Source organism: Notolabrus celidotus, chromosome 2 (assembly GCF_009762535.1).
Source record: "Notolabrus celidotus isolate fNotCel1 chromosome 2, fNotCel1.pri, whole genome shotgun sequence".
NCBI classification, from domain to species: Eukaryota; Metazoa; Chordata; class Actinopteri; order Labriformes; family Labridae; genus Notolabrus; species Notolabrus celidotus.
The window spans coordinates 40,671,247-40,691,073 of record NC_048273.1 but is presented as its reverse complement, the minus strand read 5'-3'; the positions used below and the strand labels follow the sequence as shown (position 1 = coordinate 40,691,073).

Below are 19,827 nucleotides of genomic sequence, written 5' to 3'. Positions count from 1 at the left end.
AGAGGGAGGTAAAGAGGCGGGCTTTGAGCCTCCTCGCCAACAGCTACAGTGTTCCCGCCTGTCAATCAAGTTAGCTGTGCCTCTCATAATAGAAAACTCGTCATAATAATATCTTAAGAATTGGCGCGTTATGAAAAAATTCACCCCATACAGTGTGTGCCGATCGAGAAATGAGCTATCAGACTACACTTGTTTTTTGAACCAGGCTGTAAACATGTTTATTTCTGCTGTAAAGAGCGTCTCTTTGAATTGGTGTGAATGTGGTTTCCTGTACTTCCGGAGCCAGGCCTCAAGCGGACACTCGAGAAAATGCAGTTTTTAACACTTCTGCATTGGCTTCAATTCTCACGGCTGGAGGTTGCCGCTTGGTGCCAACACACAAGGCTCACTTCTTGTTAAAAGTACAATGTACTGAAAGTATAAATTCATGTTTTGTATCATATTAATGTTGGTGAAATACACTCTGACCCTATGATGTCTTGTTGAAACAAATATTGCCCCTTAGCATGATTCTGACATTCCCTGCTTTAAAAACAAACACTACACGGTGGATGGGCTTCACTTTTTAATTAAAGATGCACAAACTATTCTAATCCAGTACCTCCCACTTCCCTAACATCATTAGTAATATATTTTTAATCTCTATTCATTCTCTGTGTTGAGTAAAAATCAAAATCTGAAGTTTGACTAAAAAATGGGAAACTACAAATATATCTCTAATATTTATATTGTAAATGCTGTATACATCCTTATAGAACAATAGATATTACTCACAGACTCTTGTTCAGTCAACTCAGCCAAAACAAAGAAGCAGTACTGCTGCTGGCCAGTGAGAGGTTTGTTGTGGTAGCCGTTGTATTTCTTCTCATCACCAAGAGTAAATATTTCAGGCAGATCATCAAGCTTGGCAGTGATATAAGGCTGAAGGAAATCCTGGCTCAGCAAACTGCTGTTAGTACCAGATTCCAGGAGCTGCAAGAGGGATGACAGAACATTACAGAAATAGGCATAGGTTGTATGACAACAGAGCATAACAAAGTTATTATTGCACTTAATCAACATTTTAATCCCACTGAGCCACAGCCTCTCAGTGGTAGCTGTAGACCACTGTGTTAATCACTGTGCTATCTTCCACCTGTCAATGGATAACCATCTTTGTAATCTACCTTCCTGACTAACAGGAGGCAGCAGGTAAGGCTGAGGAACAATACATCCAGGACCTTCAGCACTGGTGCCCTCATGGGGAGTGTTCATGGGGTGTAATCCCCTCGACTGCACCTTAGAGGACCTGTGTCAAACAAAAAGTTTGCATATGACTCCACTGTAATTGGGCTCATCTCTTTCGGGATGGTGACAACTCTGCGCACAGATAGGAGGTGGAGCAGTTGATCCTCTGGTGTGGTCAGAACCATCTGAAGTAGGGATGCACGATATTGGATTATTTGCCGATATACTGTTATTTTAAAACTCATTTAGCCGATTACCAATGTTTTTTTTCCGCACACCTAATTGCAGAGATCATCAATTCTCTTCTATATTGGAATTAACGTACAGTACTATGGTGATACCCTTATCACATTTGTTATATTATATTCATTTATTGTGCAAAATAAGTAAAATACTTAATACTTAAAACTGCATATTTAAGTATAAACTAAATTCATACAGATACAGATACATCCTACTTAAAACTTTGATGATGCTCTCCCTGAGACAATCATAACAACACAACCAGGGCAAATTTGGCCAATTTCACATTTGACATAGTAAGTAAACCTAACCTCTGTTCACAAGGAACATGTGAAAAGTGCAACTGTACAGCAAATAAACCCAAATTAAATAAAATGGTTTACTCTTTGACAGTAAATATGCTTAGATTAGTCAGCTACATATACATTACAGACTGCTGCTTAAATTCAAATTTAACTTAAAAGCTGAGCCCAACATGTGTGCAGCAGCCCATTATTTTATCGGTTAATTATATTGGCGGATATCGGCGTGTTGATCGATATCCGATAGTTCATTTTAAAGCCAATATCATCCGATACTGATAATGTGCCGATAATATCCTGCATCCCTAATCTGAAGCTATACCTGCGCAAAACTGTGGAGATGACAGTTGACTTCAGTAGAAGGTTCCCCACCCCCAATCCTCAACAGCTTTGTGTCTACTGTTGACACTGTCAGGTTTCTGAATCCTCCCACATACAGTAGACAGAAACAAGCCTAGCAGCTGTTATACTTCTTGTGCCAGCTCAGGAAGTTCAACCTACCTCAGGAGCTGCTGATCCAGTTCTACACTGTGATCATTCAGTCTGTTCTGTACATTCCGGTCCAGGGTCAGGACACAGGCAAGTATCATCTCATCTGAATCATCACACTCCAGACACAAACTGTTTCAACTCTTCACCTAAGGTAGGTAGATATTTACACGTTTCTATCGTTCAGCAGCCTTTGCACTATTTTTTATTGTCTTACACATCTTGTTTATATGAGTTAAATGCTTGATGTCTAATGTAGCTTTGCACATATCATCATGTTTTTAATTTTTACAGAGAAAGCCAAGTTTACTGGAGTCAAATTTCTGGAATGTGCACTTGTACCTAGTCAATAAAGCTGATTCTGGTTCTGATGCGGATTGTTATTGTTATGATAGATGGAACAAAATAATTATAATGATGTTATAATAAAATTATACCTAATAATAATATTGAATGCAATCATGTTAAATAAATCTATCTTTTGTTGACTGCAGGGAGTTGAATCTAGTTACAAAAGGGACATTTTGACGAAGCAGAAATATTCATACTGGGATCAACACACCTTTCAAATAGATTATTATTATATCATAACCCAAAAATGTCTTCACCAATGTGTTCATAAAGGTCTCTAATAAAACATAAAGATTAATGGAAGGGGTCCACAGTTATGAGCCAGTTCCAACACTAGATCCAGTGGCTCTTAAAGGAGCTCATCCAATTCAGAAGCTGTAATTGTGGTGAGGACTGCAGCAACCATGAAGCTGCAAGAAGAATGCTGTGAAGTGTATCTCAGCATGCAGAAGTTGTACAGGCAAAGCATGCAAGGACCCTATCCATGATGATGAAGAGTCTGGAGAGGATGAAGACCTAGACTCTTGAGATATTTGACTGTCATTTTTTGACAGCATTGCTTCGTAACTGGTATTTGGGATATTGAAATAAACAAATAAAGCTACTTTTGAATGTATGTGTAAAAGTGGGCGTGGCAGTTTTTCCACCAAGGAGTGTTTTTGCGTTCAAAATAAATTTTTGCACTGAATTCAGAATCCCAAATAACCCCTAGTTTGACCCCTCACAAGATAAGAGATAAGAGATAAGGTATTACTTTATTGATCCCCCGGGGGGAAATTCAGTTGTTGATTCAAGCTGCTGAAGGCAGAATTTAACATTTTCAGGTTTTCACCAATAAGGTTCCAGGTACAGAAACTTTAAACAGCTGTCATGTATTTTGCTACAGGAGTTGAGATTAAATATTTGAATATGTGTTATTAGAGACATTTTTTGGTAAGGAATTTATTCCCAGATTGGCCAAATATGGGCTGAAATTCTCTGACTATAATAAATATTGCATTCTTCCAGAAACATTTCTCTCTCTGAACAATACCAAGCAAGTTAGCAGAGGCCAAAGTTATCAGTCTACTGAGAGACAATAAGAATTCACAGCTCCAAGCTAAAAGTTAGTTATAATACTTTATACAAGCTAATTGAATAGTAGAAAAAATACAATGTATAGAGTGAGGCTGTGACCCAGTGGTACAATGTTAGTAGTCTCTCTTAAGAAACAATCAATCAATCAGACTTTATTTATAAAGCACTTTTCATACAATGACATAGTAACACAAAGAGCTGTACTGTACATAAAAACAACTTCAAGTAGGATAAGTAAAGAAAAAGATCCCACCCCCAGCCCAGACCCCAAACCCACCACACAATCCTAAGGTTAAGAACACAATATATGCAACAATAATAATAAAAACAATACAAATAAAATAAATGAATAAAAAATAAAAAAGAAGTTGCTGAATGAACTGAGGAAACGCTCTCATGATATCTTAATGAGGAAACACTGGAGGAAACATAAGATGTTAAAACTCAACACAGGAAATTAAACTCACCAAAATAAAATGCATTTCTAAGATAATAAAACATTAAAATATTAAACCATTAAAAGAAAATAAGATGATATACTTAAAAAATAAAATAAACAAGTACATAAATAAAAAAATAAAAAGATAAATAGATTAGAAGAAGATAATAGAATAAAAGTGACTAAATTTTGAGCTAGATAATAAATAATTAAATAAATAAAACTGTTATAAGAATGAAACTCAGTTAAAAGCGAGACTAAAAAGGTAGGTCTTGATTTTGCTTTTATAAACTATCATGTAGATAGACAACATTCCTCTGATAAGGCAATCAACACTCATGTCCACTCACCTCGACTATGTCCATGTGGTCAGGGTTCTCCCATTTTTTCAACAAGGCTTGGGATACAGGAACAACAACTATGTAGTACCATCTGCAATAAACACAGAAAAACAACTGTACCCCAAGAGCTGTTGAGGATGATTATAAGCGCACGCACACTCACTCACTCACTCACTCTCTCACTCTCACAAACACACACACACACACACACACACACACACACACACACACACACACACACACACACACACACACACACACACACACACACACACACACAAACATGATGACCTAATGTCGACAGTACATTGCTAGTTGCTGAATGTGTATTTTTAGAGCATCCGATTGCTGACTATGAATATATATATTTTTCACACATATGCAATGCATTCCCACTTCTTATATGACAGAGCAGGAAGCAGTGGTATGGGAATATTCTGTAAGATTTGTTGTTGGTTTGAGCAGAACTAACATTAACTTACATAACCACACCTGTTTTAAATATATGGAATGTTACTGACCATAACATGTTCAATAAACAATGCTTTATGCAGTGGTTGAATCAAATGACTATATGAAATGCATGTGTTGCTCATAACTCATTGAGCTATCAATAGCTCTGCTATGGGAATGAATGCAGCTTTTATTGACTTTTACTTAAAGACATTCCAAAGCCATCTCTGACACTCTGAATCATCCCTTTTTTATTTGCTTTAGCTTAATCTTCCATACAAGACAACCTCACAGACCTGACGTGAGCTCCAGCAGGTACCCTGGGCAGGCTGATAGACACTTTACCATCCCCCTCTGAATCCAGTATGTATTGGGCTGGTTTCACCTTCAGCAGATCCGGAGCTGTCCGAATGGATACTTGTTGTTGAAGGCCACCGGCACCGTTTCCCCGGCTCATTAGCACAAAGGAATAATCTGTAGATGGCTTTAACTGTGTGATCAACTTCCTCTTCAGGTTGCCTTGAACCTCCAAGCTCTGCTGGTTGTACAGGATCTGACGGTAGGATGAAGTTCTTTAGTTGCAGAGGTACAGCTGCATTGATACACATTTACTAGGCTTGTTGTCTAGCAAGGCATCAATTTGAATTAGTCATCTTAAAGTGAAGATAAATAACCCACATCAACAACTAATTATAAAAAAAGAACTGGAAAGCTGTGAGCTCATGTCCATGAACCAGAAAAATGATTGCTTTCGCAAGTTGGACTTGATAACAGTGCCTGTGGATATTTGGGAATCGGGAATAAACAGTAGCTCATGTACGGCTGCAGTCTGCATTGCTCCCCAACCAGATGTCCCTACTGTTCACCACTGTTTGTTGCTTATTTTGATACTTTCTTCAATAGTCAGGACTTAAATCAGAACCAAGCTAAACCGAATGGAATGAATCTCAGACAGCAGTTAAAGTTGGACTATCTCCACTCATAATTTTAAAATCAACAGAGCGTTTCCTGTTGTTTTGTTGAGCATTCAGTTCCTACTGTTTTCTCTGGGCCTCTATGTCTATCAGTAAACTTAACATGTGGTGTTTGGGTGAAACCAACAAATCTGGTTCTTCACTAGACGGTTGTGAAAGAAAGTTAGTATGGAAAAGTGCAAACCCTATATATAAGATTAGCTCACTTTTTCACACGTATTTTAAGGGAAAATACCTGACTTACATTCGGACCAATATGGTTATCTGTATTTGATATTTTTTCCAGCGGACATTTCAGCTGATGTTATCTCTATGCCAAATGTACCCATGATTGATCTCCAACTTTGACCCCATGGCAAGCTGATGTACAAAACCAGTGTTAAAATGCCATTTAGCCTGGCCTATAAGTAGTGATGGGCAAATGAAGCTTCACGAACCAGTGGTTGTATTTTCTGACTCCTCTAGATGGCGCTCTCTGTTCAGCAAAGGGTTGAAAGCACACTGAATTGCCATTCATTGAGGCTTTATTTTTAAACCAAGAGCGCCATCTAGAGGAGTCAAAAAATACATCTACTGGTTCATGAAGCTTCATTTGCCCATCACTACCTATTGTTCGCAATTACGCACAAGAGCATGTATTATTTATACTTGCAGACGTACCGATTAGTTATGATCTCATGTAAATGTACATTCTTACATGTTACTGTGCACATGGAAATGTTTCTAATGAGGCTACTGAAAGCAGCCTCTCTGAATCAATAAAGAAAACATGCATTTGTTATACAAAGAATCATCTAAAAGCTTGCATAAAATCATTTTAAAAGCAATGTATTTTACAGGGATTGGAAGTAGTAGAGTGAAATGTGAAATACATTTTAGGCGTAATATCTAATTTTACTATCTAAATATTAATCAGTGAACCTGCATGTCTCTCGGAAAATGCGCTGCACAAATAATGATCTAAAAAACTTGCTTTCACAAGCTGAGACCCGGCGTCGGGTTTCAGCGTATCCTCCGCCCATGTCAGATGGATACATGCCGATAAGATGGGCAGTGTGCTACAGGTAGCTCGTGTTCCCAGAATAGTGCTAAAATGAACAGGCCTTTAGGCGTCATTGGAAAACACTGACAATTTCCTAATACACATACACTGTGAATAGGGCTTTTTTGAAGTTTGTTAAAATTAGCAAAATTATGTGGTAGACCGGGCCCAGCTTGTGGTAGCCAGTAGCCTAGCTCCCATTCCAGTTTCCCAGACTCTGGCTGTTTCCGAAACGGCCTGCTACATACTACCTACAAATGTCGTAGGCAGTACGTACTACATACTGCGTTTGAATTGTATGTAGTATGACTGCTCTGTTGGATCTGTGTTGCAGTATGCTGAGCCAGACGTCGCTGGATTTCCGGTTTCGGAAGAAAGAGACATGTTCCTGAATCAGTAGACATCCGGGTAGTTTTTGTATACTGCAGATTTTGCTCTTGTTCACATACTTCAGACTGAATTTTGGCCAAATCAGTATGTACTGCTAGTGTAGTAGGCGGTTTGAAAACAGCCAGTTTCTCAAAAATGGACCCAGCTGACCATCATACCCTGTGGATAATACACTTACTATTAACAAATATCCCACACACCACCACTTGGGAAAAAAAATGAAATGTGCTTTTAAAGCTTCTGCTGTGAAGAAGGTGCTTCTCTTACCTTAAGAGGCCCATAAGATTTGTAGGTTTCTGGCATTTCCCAGGTCAGCAGGACCGAGGTTTTTGTCACAGCCTTCACACCAAAGTTCTTGGTGAATACTAAAGGAAGGTGTAAATGATTTTTAGTTTGTAATTTAATTGTGAATATGACAGAGATGTGTCAAAATGTAAGTGATGATGCATAGAAGCATGGAAAGTAAAAACAGAAAATAATAAGTGGAACGTACAATCTGTACACTATGCATCAATACACATTACAGTTAAACAGTATCATTTGGACAAACTGTCACAACTTGGAGTCTACCTACATCTCCCAATAGTTACCACCCTGTAGATGACCTGACTCATGCCTATTTAAAAGGCTGCCTCCCTCCCATTGCTCTCTTTCATGGACAAACTGAATGGCTGCACTCTTTCCCTGTTTACATCCTGAATTCACCTGTCGCTAAGCTTTTCAACACCTGCTTATGTCACCATGTATACCGACCTTGGGATAGACTAACCTTACAGCCAGACATGATATGCCTTAATGTTGCTGGGTGATGATAGCACACCATATGTTGCCCCTAACAGGAATCTAATACGGTTATCCTCCATCCACCACAGGTCCCTCCAGCTAAGTTTCCTCTTGTCTACACTCTCCCAATTGAACCATTGTCCCTGCTGAGCCTGAGCCACTGCCTTTGCACACTGAACAACTTCCTCTTGCCGAAGTTTCTGCTCCACCACCAGCTGCCTTCTTTCTTGAGGAACTGCCTTGTTCCAAACTGGCCTGCCTGAGCTAAGCCCCAAGCCCCTAAGGCCTTGTTGCACCTTCCCTACATCTCTTTGTGCCTAAGAGCTGTCTCTGCTTCCTGCGCTGCATCTTCTGTATTCCATTTCCTACCTCTAGTTGGATTTGGAATCAACCTTCCCACTACTGCGTCTTTGCTCCCAGATAGCAACATCTCTGTCCTGACCTTTGCACAATTGAACGCTGGAGTAAGCCCTTTCCATGCAATGCTACACTACTAGGGGTGTAACGATTCATCTACTACATCGATGTATTGATTTATATTCCCATGATCCAACTACATCGATCTGTGCTCAGAAAGTTGGCCTTCCGGACGACATATATCTATCTTACATCATTTTAAACGGTAATACATTGATTGTATTGATACTAATGAATAACACATTGGATTTAAGCACGGCAGACTTTATATGGATGTGTTTTTTTTACACTTTTAATGATAAAGACGTTAAACGTTACTCAATTCAGGCTGCCTGTCTGTGACGTCATCGCCACGCGCCAGCAGACAACAAAACATAGCATGGTGGACGGCAGAGGAGAAGCCGGCGAGCGAGAAATGATCAAGTCACCATTGTGGTCCAGCGTGTGGAAACGCTTTGGCTTTTGCAAAGATGGAGATGTTCTTAATAAGTCACTCGCTGTTTGTAGGATATGTAAAGGTCAAGTAAAGTTACCACGGCAACACCACAAATCTATCCAAACACCTACTAAGGCGCCATGGGATTTCACACAACGCCGGCCGTCCAGGCACCTCTTGCAGCGTTCATCAAGGTAACATCAGCTCTGCAGAAGCCTCAGGCCTCTCCAGCATGTTTAGACAGAGACTAGGACAAAACTCGGCTCGGGCCAAAAACATCACGGCAATAACAGGAATCTAGGACTGTCTCGTATCAAGGGATTTATTTCACAGTCACACTGGTTGAATTTTTGTCTAAAAAGTTACTGAATCGATTTCAAGTCACTAAATCGTATCGTTCTAAATGAACCAATATCGTCCTTTAATCGTATCGACAACCACGCATCATGATACGAATTGAATCGTTGTTAAAAAGAACCGTTACACCCCATACACTACTAAGACACGGAGGAACCCCTAACCATTTCTAAATGTATGAATTAACCAACCTCTCTTTTCTTTCCACCTTAGATATTGGAACCTCATAAATTGACAGTGGCCACATCAACCTAGGGAATAGACCAAACTGCAAACACCAAAGCTTCAACTTGCCTAAGCTGTTCTACCTGACCTCTATCCTCCAGGTCCCCATTGTACCATCTACCCAAACTCTTCACTGACTTTCCCTAATGGATTGAATTTCTTCCTTATCTGCATGAAACTACCTGTCTGTTAGCTTAAAGAGAATATGAGAAGCTCAAGTGATTACTCATCAATGAAAGTTTTAACAATGCAACCTTTTTATTTTGCATTTCTTCCATTATAATTGCTTTCAGCCTCTCTTCAGTGCTGCTCTAAGCTGTGAATGTGGACAAGTATGCTGCTAAGCCGTCTTCTAAAAAAGAAGAATGTGTGGGACCAGATTAAGCTGTAGTAACAAGCACATGCAGCACTGATATATACAGTTGATACCAAGAGTCTACACACCCCTTTTAAAATGCCAGGTTTTGTGATGTAAAAAAATGAGACCAAGATAAATCATGTCAGAACTTTTTCCACCTTTAATGTGATCTATAACATGAACAATTCAACTCATTTTTTTCATATTTTAGGGGGGGTAGTCAGTATACACCTGTCATAATTTAAAGTGACTTTGATTAATCCCAATAAAGATCAGCTGTTCTAGGAGGATTTTCATCACATTTCCTCAGTTTCATCTTACAGCAAAAGCCATGGTCCACAGAGAGCTTCCAAAGCAGCAGAGGGATCTCACTGTTGAAAGGTATCAGTCAGGAGAAGGGTACAAACATGTTCCAAGGCATTAGATCTACCATGGACCACAGTGAAGATCGTCATCATCAAGTGGAGAAAATATGGAACATCAGTGAAATTACCAAGAACTGGACATCCCTCCAAAACTGATGAAAAGACCAGAAGAAAACTGTTCAGGGGGGCTTCCAAGAGGCCTACAGCAACATTAAAGGAGCTGCAGGGATTTATGAGCAGTACTGGCTGTGTACTACATGTGACAACATCTCTCCTATTCTTCATATGTTTCAGCTATGGGTGGGGTGTGGGGGGGTGTGGGGGGGGGGGGGGGGGGGGGAAGCCTTTTCTTCTGAAGAAAAACATCCAAGCCTGGCAACATGTTTCAGAAACATACATGAAGTTTCCCAAAAGCATCAAATGTTTTATGGTCTGATGAAACCAAGGTTGAACTTTTTGGGCATAATTCCAAAAGGTATGTTTGTCATAAAAACATCACTGCACATCACATAAAGAACACCAGACCCACAGAGAAGCATGGCGGGGGCAGCATCATGCTTTGAGTCTGTTTTTCTTCAGATGGAACCAGGGCCTTAGTCTAGGTGGAGGGGAGTATGAACAGTTACAAACACCAGTCAGTTTAACGCAAAACCTCCAGACCTCCGTTAGAGAGATGAAGATGAAGATGAATTTCACCTTTCAACACGACAACAAACCAAAGCATACATCCAAATCAACAAAAGCATGGCTTCCCCAGAAGAAGATTCAAGTTTTGGAATGGCCCAGCCAGAGTCCAGACCTGAATCCAGGTGAATATCTGTGGGGTGGTCTGAAAAGGGCTGTGCACAGGAGATGCCCTCACTATCTGATGGATCTGGAGCTTTTTTTGTAAAGAAGAATGGGCAAATATCACCGCGTCAAGATGTGCCATGCTAATAGACTCCTACAAAAAAACAGAGTGCTGTAATAAAATCAAAAGGTGCTTCAAACAATTATTAGTTAAAAGGCGTGTTCACTTATGCAACCACATTATTTTATTATTTAATTTTCATTGTTCCCCCGAAAAGATTTTAATTTTGTTTTCAGTTGAATTGTTCATGTTATAGATCACATTGAAGGCGGTAAAGTTCTGACACGATTTATCTTGGTCTCATTTATTTACATCACAAAACCTAGCATTTTAACAGGGGTGTGTAGACTTTCGCTATCCACTGTATAAAGAGGTTCTTACCTGGCATGGAAGTGGACATAGTTCTGCTCTGGATGCTGGGGCTATTTGGCCCTCCCCCTTTGCTGGTAAAGGCTTGGACTCTTATGTCATAGGTTGTGTCGGGCAACAAATCTGTGACAGTCATCTGTGTTTCTGTAGTGCTGTTGGTGTGGTTGTGCTGGCTATTAATATCACGATACACCACCACATACTTGACAATCTTTCCGTTTCGCTCAGCCAAAGGAGGAGGGTCCCATGCAAGCGTTGTGGAGGTGGCAGTAAGTCCTATCACGCTCAAATTATGGGCATAGCTGCTGGGGATATCTTCAGGGGTGCTGATTTCCTTCACATACTCCTCACCATTGCCAGCTCGGTTTTTGGCCCTCAGTTTGAATACATAGGTGGCTCCCTTATAGAGGCCAGTGACTGTGAAATGGTCATCTGTATGGCTGAAGTTTTTGGAAATGAAAGCTTCCTCTTCCACCCTTTTGTACTGCAGATGGTATCCAACATGTTCCCCCACTATTTCCTTTGGGGGCTGCCACTGGATCAGGGCAGTGTTCCCTGTGGTGGTGCTGATCATCATAGTGGGCTTGCCAGGCACTGGAAGACAAGAGATATTCTCAAATACCCCCATATCTTGAGTACTCTAAAAAGGTTTGACAAAATTGATGAAACACTGCAACCATGCTATAAAAAAGCAAACACGTTATTGTAGTTGTGATACAGCTGTGTTTCATGGTTCACCTTTTACTACAAGATTAATTTCCCCTTCAATTACTGACTTTTCCAAGTTGGGTGAAGATGTTTTTCCTGACTCTCATAAACCCAAGGCTATATCGTATTGTCTACATGGAATTAACTGTGCAATTTAATTGAGATTTCAAAAACACATGGGCGTTTTTAAAAAGATGTCATGTCATGTTTATAAAGATTGACACCAGAGACTGTATATTAAAATAGACCCAATAAGTTTTCACTGACTATGAAGCCAGGAGATTTGAAGCTCCCTCTGCTGACTGGCTGCAGTATGGGAAATAAACCCCACCTCCCTAGTCCCTAAAGCTAGCGGGGGAACAGAGGCCAAACTATGACATTGAAATACACCACCATTTGTTTTATCAAACATGGTTTCTGTCATGGTTAGTTCTTATTTTGCTGATTCGTGTGCAAGAGCTCATTTTTTTGGTTTCTTTTTAATTATCTATATAATTTTAAAAGCAGGGGATATGACATCAAGACTCTCTTCAACTGTAGAAAAATTCAGGCTCCTGAAATGTTCCATAGCAGGTTACAAGAGGAGGGACCTCTGCACTTCATCGCGACTGTACTTGATCCACGTTCTAAGGATCATTACTTGGATGTGGGAATAAAGCAGCGTGCACGAGAAATGATCCAGGCCGCGATGGATGCAGAGAACCGCTTGCCTTGATTTTACTGAGGGATGCAGCCGGGAGTGCAACCGGGTCATAATCAGTCCGCAGGGGGAGAAAAAAAACCCACGTGGAGACCTGTCACTCAGCCGCAGCCCCAAGCTGAGTGTCTCCGCTGTGAGCAACACCTTCAGTCAGCTGATTCACATGAAACATGCTTTAAACTTAAAACAGCTCCCTGATAGCTGAACCACATATGAGACCACATGATGTTTGTTCCACCTGATAGAAAATCAAAACAAAAAAACGTGTTTGAGTAAGTTCTTAACAATCAATTAATCCATACTCGATTAATTGTTGACATCCCTAGTACACAGTCATAGCCATAAATGCAATGGTACTAATAATTGGCATAATAATTTGTTTTGGTTTTCGGCCTTGGTTACCTCATTTTCGGTTTTCGGTACGGCCAAGAAGTTTAATTTCAGTGCATCCCTACTCAGTACAAAAAAAAATGTGTATATGGGTAACTGGGGTAAGTACATAGGTCACAGTTAAACATGGAATTTCATCTATATCCTAAAATCATTGCTGAGATCAAACACTCTAGGCCCTATCATATACCCCATGCAAAGCATCTATGGCCAATCATCAGCATTTTTTCATCCAGTTCCCATGCTGTGTAAACAGCCAGTGCTCTTCGCTGGTCTGAAAATGGCATGTGGTCAGGTGCAATGGTGTAATAATGCTATCCTGAGGAATCCGAAAGTGTCTGTGCCTTAGACCGTACCTTAGACTATCACCTCCCTCTCTTAATCCCCTTTATCCCTCTTTCTAGACCCAACTCGGTCGAGGCATGATGGCTGTCTAACATGAGTCTGGTTCTGCTCAAGGTTTCTGCCTGTTAAAGGAAGTTTGTCCTCTCCACTGTAACTAGTTAAATACTGCGAGGTGCAATGCTCATGGTGGATTAAGGAGGGGTCAGACTGAGTCTTACCCTGTCTTGAAGTTGGGTCTCTGTTCATGATTTCACATAGAGTGGTCTAGACCTGCTCTGTTTGTAAAAGAGTGTTGAGATAACGTTTGTTGTGATTTGGCGCTATACAAATAAAGATTGATTGATTGATTGATTGATTGATTGATTGATTGATTGATTGATTGATTGATTGATTGATTGATTGATTGATTGATTGATTGATTGATTGATTGATTGATAGACCAACAATAACTTGGTCTGAAGTCTACAGTCAGTGACTCAGCACTTTCCAAATATTTACAGAGCAAATTAGTGAGATAGTAAGATGGGCATGACATTAAGTTACATGGTAAAAATGACCCCATCTGTAGCAGTTGATGGCCCAGCTTCTTTGCTAGTGCTGAAGTTGGTTTCTTGATTAGGTCGACTGACCTTACCAAAATCTCTTTCAGTAATGTACTTACTATTGACAAGTACAGCATACAAGCCCACTTAAAAAAACAACAACTATCCCTTTACGAGAAAGACCAGTTGGACATTTGGTTAAATGTTTTGCCTTAAAGGGGGATACAACTCACAAGAAGTTCATATAGCACACACCTGCTCCTGTAGTGGTGACAACCCCGGCCTTGCTGCGAGCTCCATCACCCTTTGTGGTGTATGCAGCAGCAGTCACTGAGTACGTAGTCTCTGGGAGCAGACCTGTTATAATGGCCTCCTATATCACAGTGAGACACAGAGAAAAAAGGAGGGATGAAGCAAAATAGAGGAACAAAAAAAGACAGACACAAAGACAAATTCAGAAAAGGTGGGTGAGGAAAAGAAAGAAAGGGAACAATATAAAATTTGAAGCAGTCTCAGGTGAATGTGTGTTCTCAGCCAGTTTATCAAAATGGAAAAATAAACGCAAAATACTGAAATCACTCTTTTGAAGACAAATTAAGTGACAGTGGAGTGTGTCCCGGTGAAAGAAAGAAAGAAAGAAAGACAGACAGAAAGAAAGACAGAAAGAAAGAAAGAAAGAAAGAAAGAAAGAAAGAAAGAAAGAAAGAAAGAAAATGAAGGAAAGAAAGAAAATGAAGGAATAAATACGATTTGTATATGTTTTGAAAAAAAAAAAACAACAATGAACAATCTCTGCATTCAAATCAGTTTAAGCCTAAACTACCACTTTGTTTCAACTTTAATCTCGTTCATTAAGACTTTATTCTCGAATATTCCCACATTTCATTCCCTAAATATCTATTTCTTTTAGCTATGGCCATAATTCTCCACTTACATAGAAAGTAGGTAAAAAAATAACGTGTGCTCTCTGATGATAAATATTGCTTCTTATCATCTCAGTGAGTCATTTTGTTTTTGTCCGTATTCATTGTTTCTCTTACTTTCACTACTCATCCACACATGTCCATACTGAATCACAGTCCATCAGACACACTGCTGAAACTTCCATCGTAGCTGTGCTTCTATTGCCGTCCTCTTGGTGTTGGTGTTGTGGCGTTTGTATTTTTGCTTTTTTTTTACTTATTTCTTTGTGTTTTCCCTTTTGCTGTGAATTGACAAATCGTCTGACACCTCCCAGCAACCGTACTTTACCATTTGGTACTGTGTTAATTGATTAATTAATCTACACTGGCTCCCCATAAAATCTAGACTAGAATTTAAAATCCTTCTTCTGACCTACAAAGCTCTTAATGATCAGACACCTTCATATCTTAAAGAGCTCATAGTGCCCTATTACCCCTCTAGAACACTACGCTCCCAACATGCAGGCCTGCTGGTCCTACCTAAAGTCTCTAAAAGTAGTATGGGAGGTAGAGCCTTCAGTTATCAGGCCCCTCTCCTTTGGAATCATCTACCAGTCAGGGTCCGGGAGGCAGACACCCTCTCTACTTTTAAGAGTAGGCTTCAAACTTTCCTTTTTTAATAAAGCTTATAGTTAGAGCTGGATCAGGCTTGGACCAGCTCTTAGTTATGCTGCTATAGGCTTAGACTGCCCTACCTGGGGAATTGGCGCACTGGGATCCTATCCCTCCCCCCATCACTTACTTTATCTCTCCCTGTCCCATAGAAAGTTACTAACCATAGAGCTTTCTGGAGTCCCTGAGCTCCCTTGTCTTGTAGGTTCCTCTGGATCTCTGCTGTAGACGGCCTGCTGCTGTGGACGTTGCAGACTCCAGCTACCACTACTACTACTACTACTACTATCCATCTCACCACTATCATCTCTCTCTCTTCATCACCTCTATTTTTCTTTCCAACCTCTTGCTGGAGGTTTCTGCCTGTTAAAGGAAGTTTGTCCTTGCCACTGTAACTTACTAAATGCTGCAAAGTGCTCTGCTCATGGTGGATTAAGATGAGATCAGACTGAGTCCTGTCTGTAAGATGGGACTGGATCTGATCCTGTCTTGATGTTGGATCTTTGTTAATAACAGAACATAGAGTACGGTCTAGACCTACTCTGTTTGCGTCTTGAGATAACGTTTGTAGTGATTTGGCGCTATACAAATAAAGATTGATTGGTTAATAATCATTTTATTCTTTTAAGGTTGAATGAGAGACATGTCACAGTGGATGCTAGTCAGCTTGACTCCTTTAACCAGAAACAGCACGCAAATAGGCTACAGTTATATGCAGACAAGGTCAATTCTGCCAAGTAATTTACGGACACACATGGACACTTTTATGAGCCAGAGTTTCAGGAGGAACAAGACGATTCAATGCACCTGAGTAAAGAACAGAGATAGACATGCTAACTGGAGAGCAGAGAGATCCCAGTGTACTGCTGGTGCAGGTGTGTAAACTGCAAGCGGATGTCCACCAACTGAGAAAACTACTTGCTGTCACGAGTGAGACTTAGTAACAACAATGCCTCTGGACCTCTGGGAATCAAAATATACCAGCAGGGCTGCATTCTGCAACGCTCACCAACCAGAGTCCACTGTCAAACTGAAGTTTGTCATCGACTTTCTTCATTTTTAAGGAGATAAATTGGAAAACCAGTAAAGCCGAATGGAAGTGCATCTTCAAAGTAAGCGTTTGGCTCTCATTGTTTCTTTATTTTTTGGCACAATGACACAGCCCATGGTCCACAACATGTGCAATGTCCATAAATGGGCTCTATGGTGGCAGAGTGAAACTCTGAGAAAAATCTTGGTAGAGAATACACCTAAAGCGAGATGAGTGCTCGGGTCGGATTCTCTCAAAATGAGCTAAATTACTTGGCAGATTCAACCCCTTCTGGAAATTACTCTGGCCTAGCTTGCGTGCTGTTTCTCCGGGCAGTTTGTTATTAAAGGGGCCGAGCTGACTGGCATCTAATGTGGCTTGTAAAATTACCAGTGACATGTTACTCATATAACCCCATTTAAAAAAATGAAATATCCCTTTAATAACTTCATATTTTGTAATGGCTCAGTCTTAGTTGTTTCTCTTTACTTTTTTTTAAAGTTATATTTTTTGGGCATTTTTTCCTTTAATGGACAGGACAGCTGAAGAGAGACAGGAAATGTGGGGAGTAGAGAGAGTGGGAGGACATGCAGTAGATAGTTGAGGCTGGAATCGAACCTGTGACCTCTGTGACGAGGACTATAGCCTCTGTATATAGGGCGCACACTTAGCCCGCTAGGCCCCTTACTCTTCTCTTTTTAATTGGAAAAATGCAGGTAAATTTGCTTTTTGATGAAAGAACCCCAATCCTATTTTTATTGTTTGATTTTACTTTCATATAGTTTTCATAAAATTCCATCTACCTTTTAGTGTTGTTTAATAGTACGAAATGAAAATAGTATCGAATTATACCTATGCACTCCCCCATTAACAGCCCACCTTGCCCTTGTGTTAAAAATATAATTGTCAAAACTACTGTAAGGATTTGGAACCAATTTAGGCTGAATTTTGCTCTGCATATTTTCTCAACCTATGCTCCTCCGGCTGCAAACCCCGCGTTCCCTCCCTCCATATCTGATGGTACTTTTACGATTTGGTCCAATCTTGGCATTAAACGGTTTAGAGATGTATACATCGATAATGTATTTGCATCTTTTCATCAACTCCAGGTGCTGTTCTCTATTCCTAAGAGTCACTTTTTTCGTTACCTACAAGCTCATAGTTTTGCTCGCAATACGTATGCCCGATTTACAAACCTGCCTGCCGATACAACCTTAGATACTTTTTTAATTCAAATCCCAATCATGAGAAGAGGTATGATTTCACATATTTATAGTCAAATCCAAGCCCTATCCTCAACCCCTTTGAATATTGTGACAGCCATGATCCATAGTACGACCAGACTGACCACCCTGTTCTAATGTGGTCTGTTTTGTTTGTTGATGTAAATCTCTCAACACTGTCACTCATAAGTACTGTGAACGTATGACCTCTTTGTGTACAAACATTTAATAAACAAAACTGTGAAAGAAAGAATAATAATTAATACCTACCCCTTCTACAGTTTATCGTTTTTCTATCTGAATAAAATCATCAAAAATCTCCTGCTTAACATAACTTTGGACTTGATTAAAAGAGCAGGATGGTACCTTGGCTTCAGAGAAGGAAACGTCCATGATGACTGGCTGGCCATGGGGCTCCCCGTTCTCTAGTCTAGAATAGACCAGGTGGTAACCCCTGATCTGGCCATGCTGCTTTACAGACAGGGGAGGCTTCCAGGTCACTCTGAGGGCAGTTGAGTTGAGGATTTCCACCACCAACTTCCTGGGAGGAGCTACAGGCACTGCAGCACAACACAGCAAACAAGATCATCATACAATGTGAAGGAGTTAGGTTACTTTTCCTTTTTTATTTACCTTACAGTGACTTACCATCCACCTTGCCCTGATCCTGATCCTAGTTCTTTATCTTACAGCTTATGGATTAGTTAAAAGGTAGTTTTTTTTAATAGGGTTGAATGATGTAGGACTACTTGTCAATAGTAAGGAGATAAGATAAGATAAGATAAGATAAGATAAGATAAGATAAGATAAGATAAGATAGTCCTTTATTCGTCCCACAACGGGGAAATTTAAGTGTTACAGCAGCAAAGTAGACAGTGCAAAACAATGTAAAGTAAACAAGAGCATATAGCATAGCAATTATTAAAAAGTTATTAGCAATTAAAATTAAAGAAGTCAAAATAAGCATATCTTACAACGTATATACACAACTAAATAAGTACATTTACAAATATTTACAAAACCAGTGACACAGTGAAAAAAAAGGGGTTGCTGATCATCAAATCAAATCCACAGGAGATGTTGATCATGTCAGCTAAACAAGGCAGAGAACCAGCTTTGTAAAACCATTTAGGAAACCTTTCCCTTCCATTCAGTTAGCTTTGTATTTATGTCGTTATTTCCACGCTACTTGACTTCACTTCAGCTAACTGCCAATGACTGATGGAGGGATCAAATAAGAGAGCCTCCCTCCTCATGGAGCGATGTTCAAATGAGTCCATAAACCATGACATAATGTAACTGCCATGCAGCCTGAAAGCACTCATTTTTCCTAGTTAACACACAGTGAAATCAAAGTGTATTACTTTGGATTCACTTCTAAAAAAAAAGCTGGATTGGAACAACGACAGCTGAGCAGAGATAAAGCTAAAACAGGTGCAGCAGCTATTATCTCATCCACAGGCAAGTTAGGGGCTCCGTCAGGTATAGGATGAGGACCGCTCAGGAAGACGGAGACCAAGACCGAGATTGCCATTGCTACTACAAGCTGCCTACACTATGTCGGACAACAGAGTGGATTATTTAAAGGAGTGCATCGTTTAAAATTTCAGGAATGGAAAGTTAGGAAAGCAAAGAGCTTGCCACTCCCTGAAAAAAGAAGAGGATTAAAGGCAAAGTTTCTGGTCCTCATGCAAGGAGGCTATTGTAAAACACAGAAATAGGGACAGCTAAACCCAGCGACAGACTGCTGACACATTTGACACATCACATTTATTTATCTTTCTAGTATGGTTGGTTTGCCAAACAGCTGATCAGTGTACTCAACTT

At 40.0% G+C, this 19,827-nt stretch overlaps 1 protein-coding gene across 1 annotated transcript in view; it reads right to left on the bottom strand.

The window, feature by feature from the left end:
* Positions 1-19,827, bottom strand: part of LOC117805275 (receptor-type tyrosine-protein phosphatase F-like) — a 152,986-nt gene that overhangs the window by 45,454 nt on the left and 87,705 nt on the right. Inside the window, exons 11-17 of the mRNA XM_034673956.1 lie at positions 18,367-18,560; positions 14,429-14,546; positions 11,501-12,082; positions 7,596-7,693; positions 5,219-5,475; positions 4,479-4,560; positions 775-972 (exon numbers count right to left, since the gene is read on the bottom strand). Coding sequence (XP_034529847.1) covers positions 775-972; positions 4,479-4,560; positions 5,219-5,475; positions 7,596-7,693; positions 11,501-12,082; positions 14,429-14,546; positions 18,367-18,560 — 1,529 coding nt within the window. The remainder of the gene's footprint in view (positions 1-774; positions 973-4,478; positions 4,561-5,218; positions 5,476-7,595; positions 7,694-11,500; positions 12,083-14,428; positions 14,547-18,366; positions 18,561-19,827) is intronic.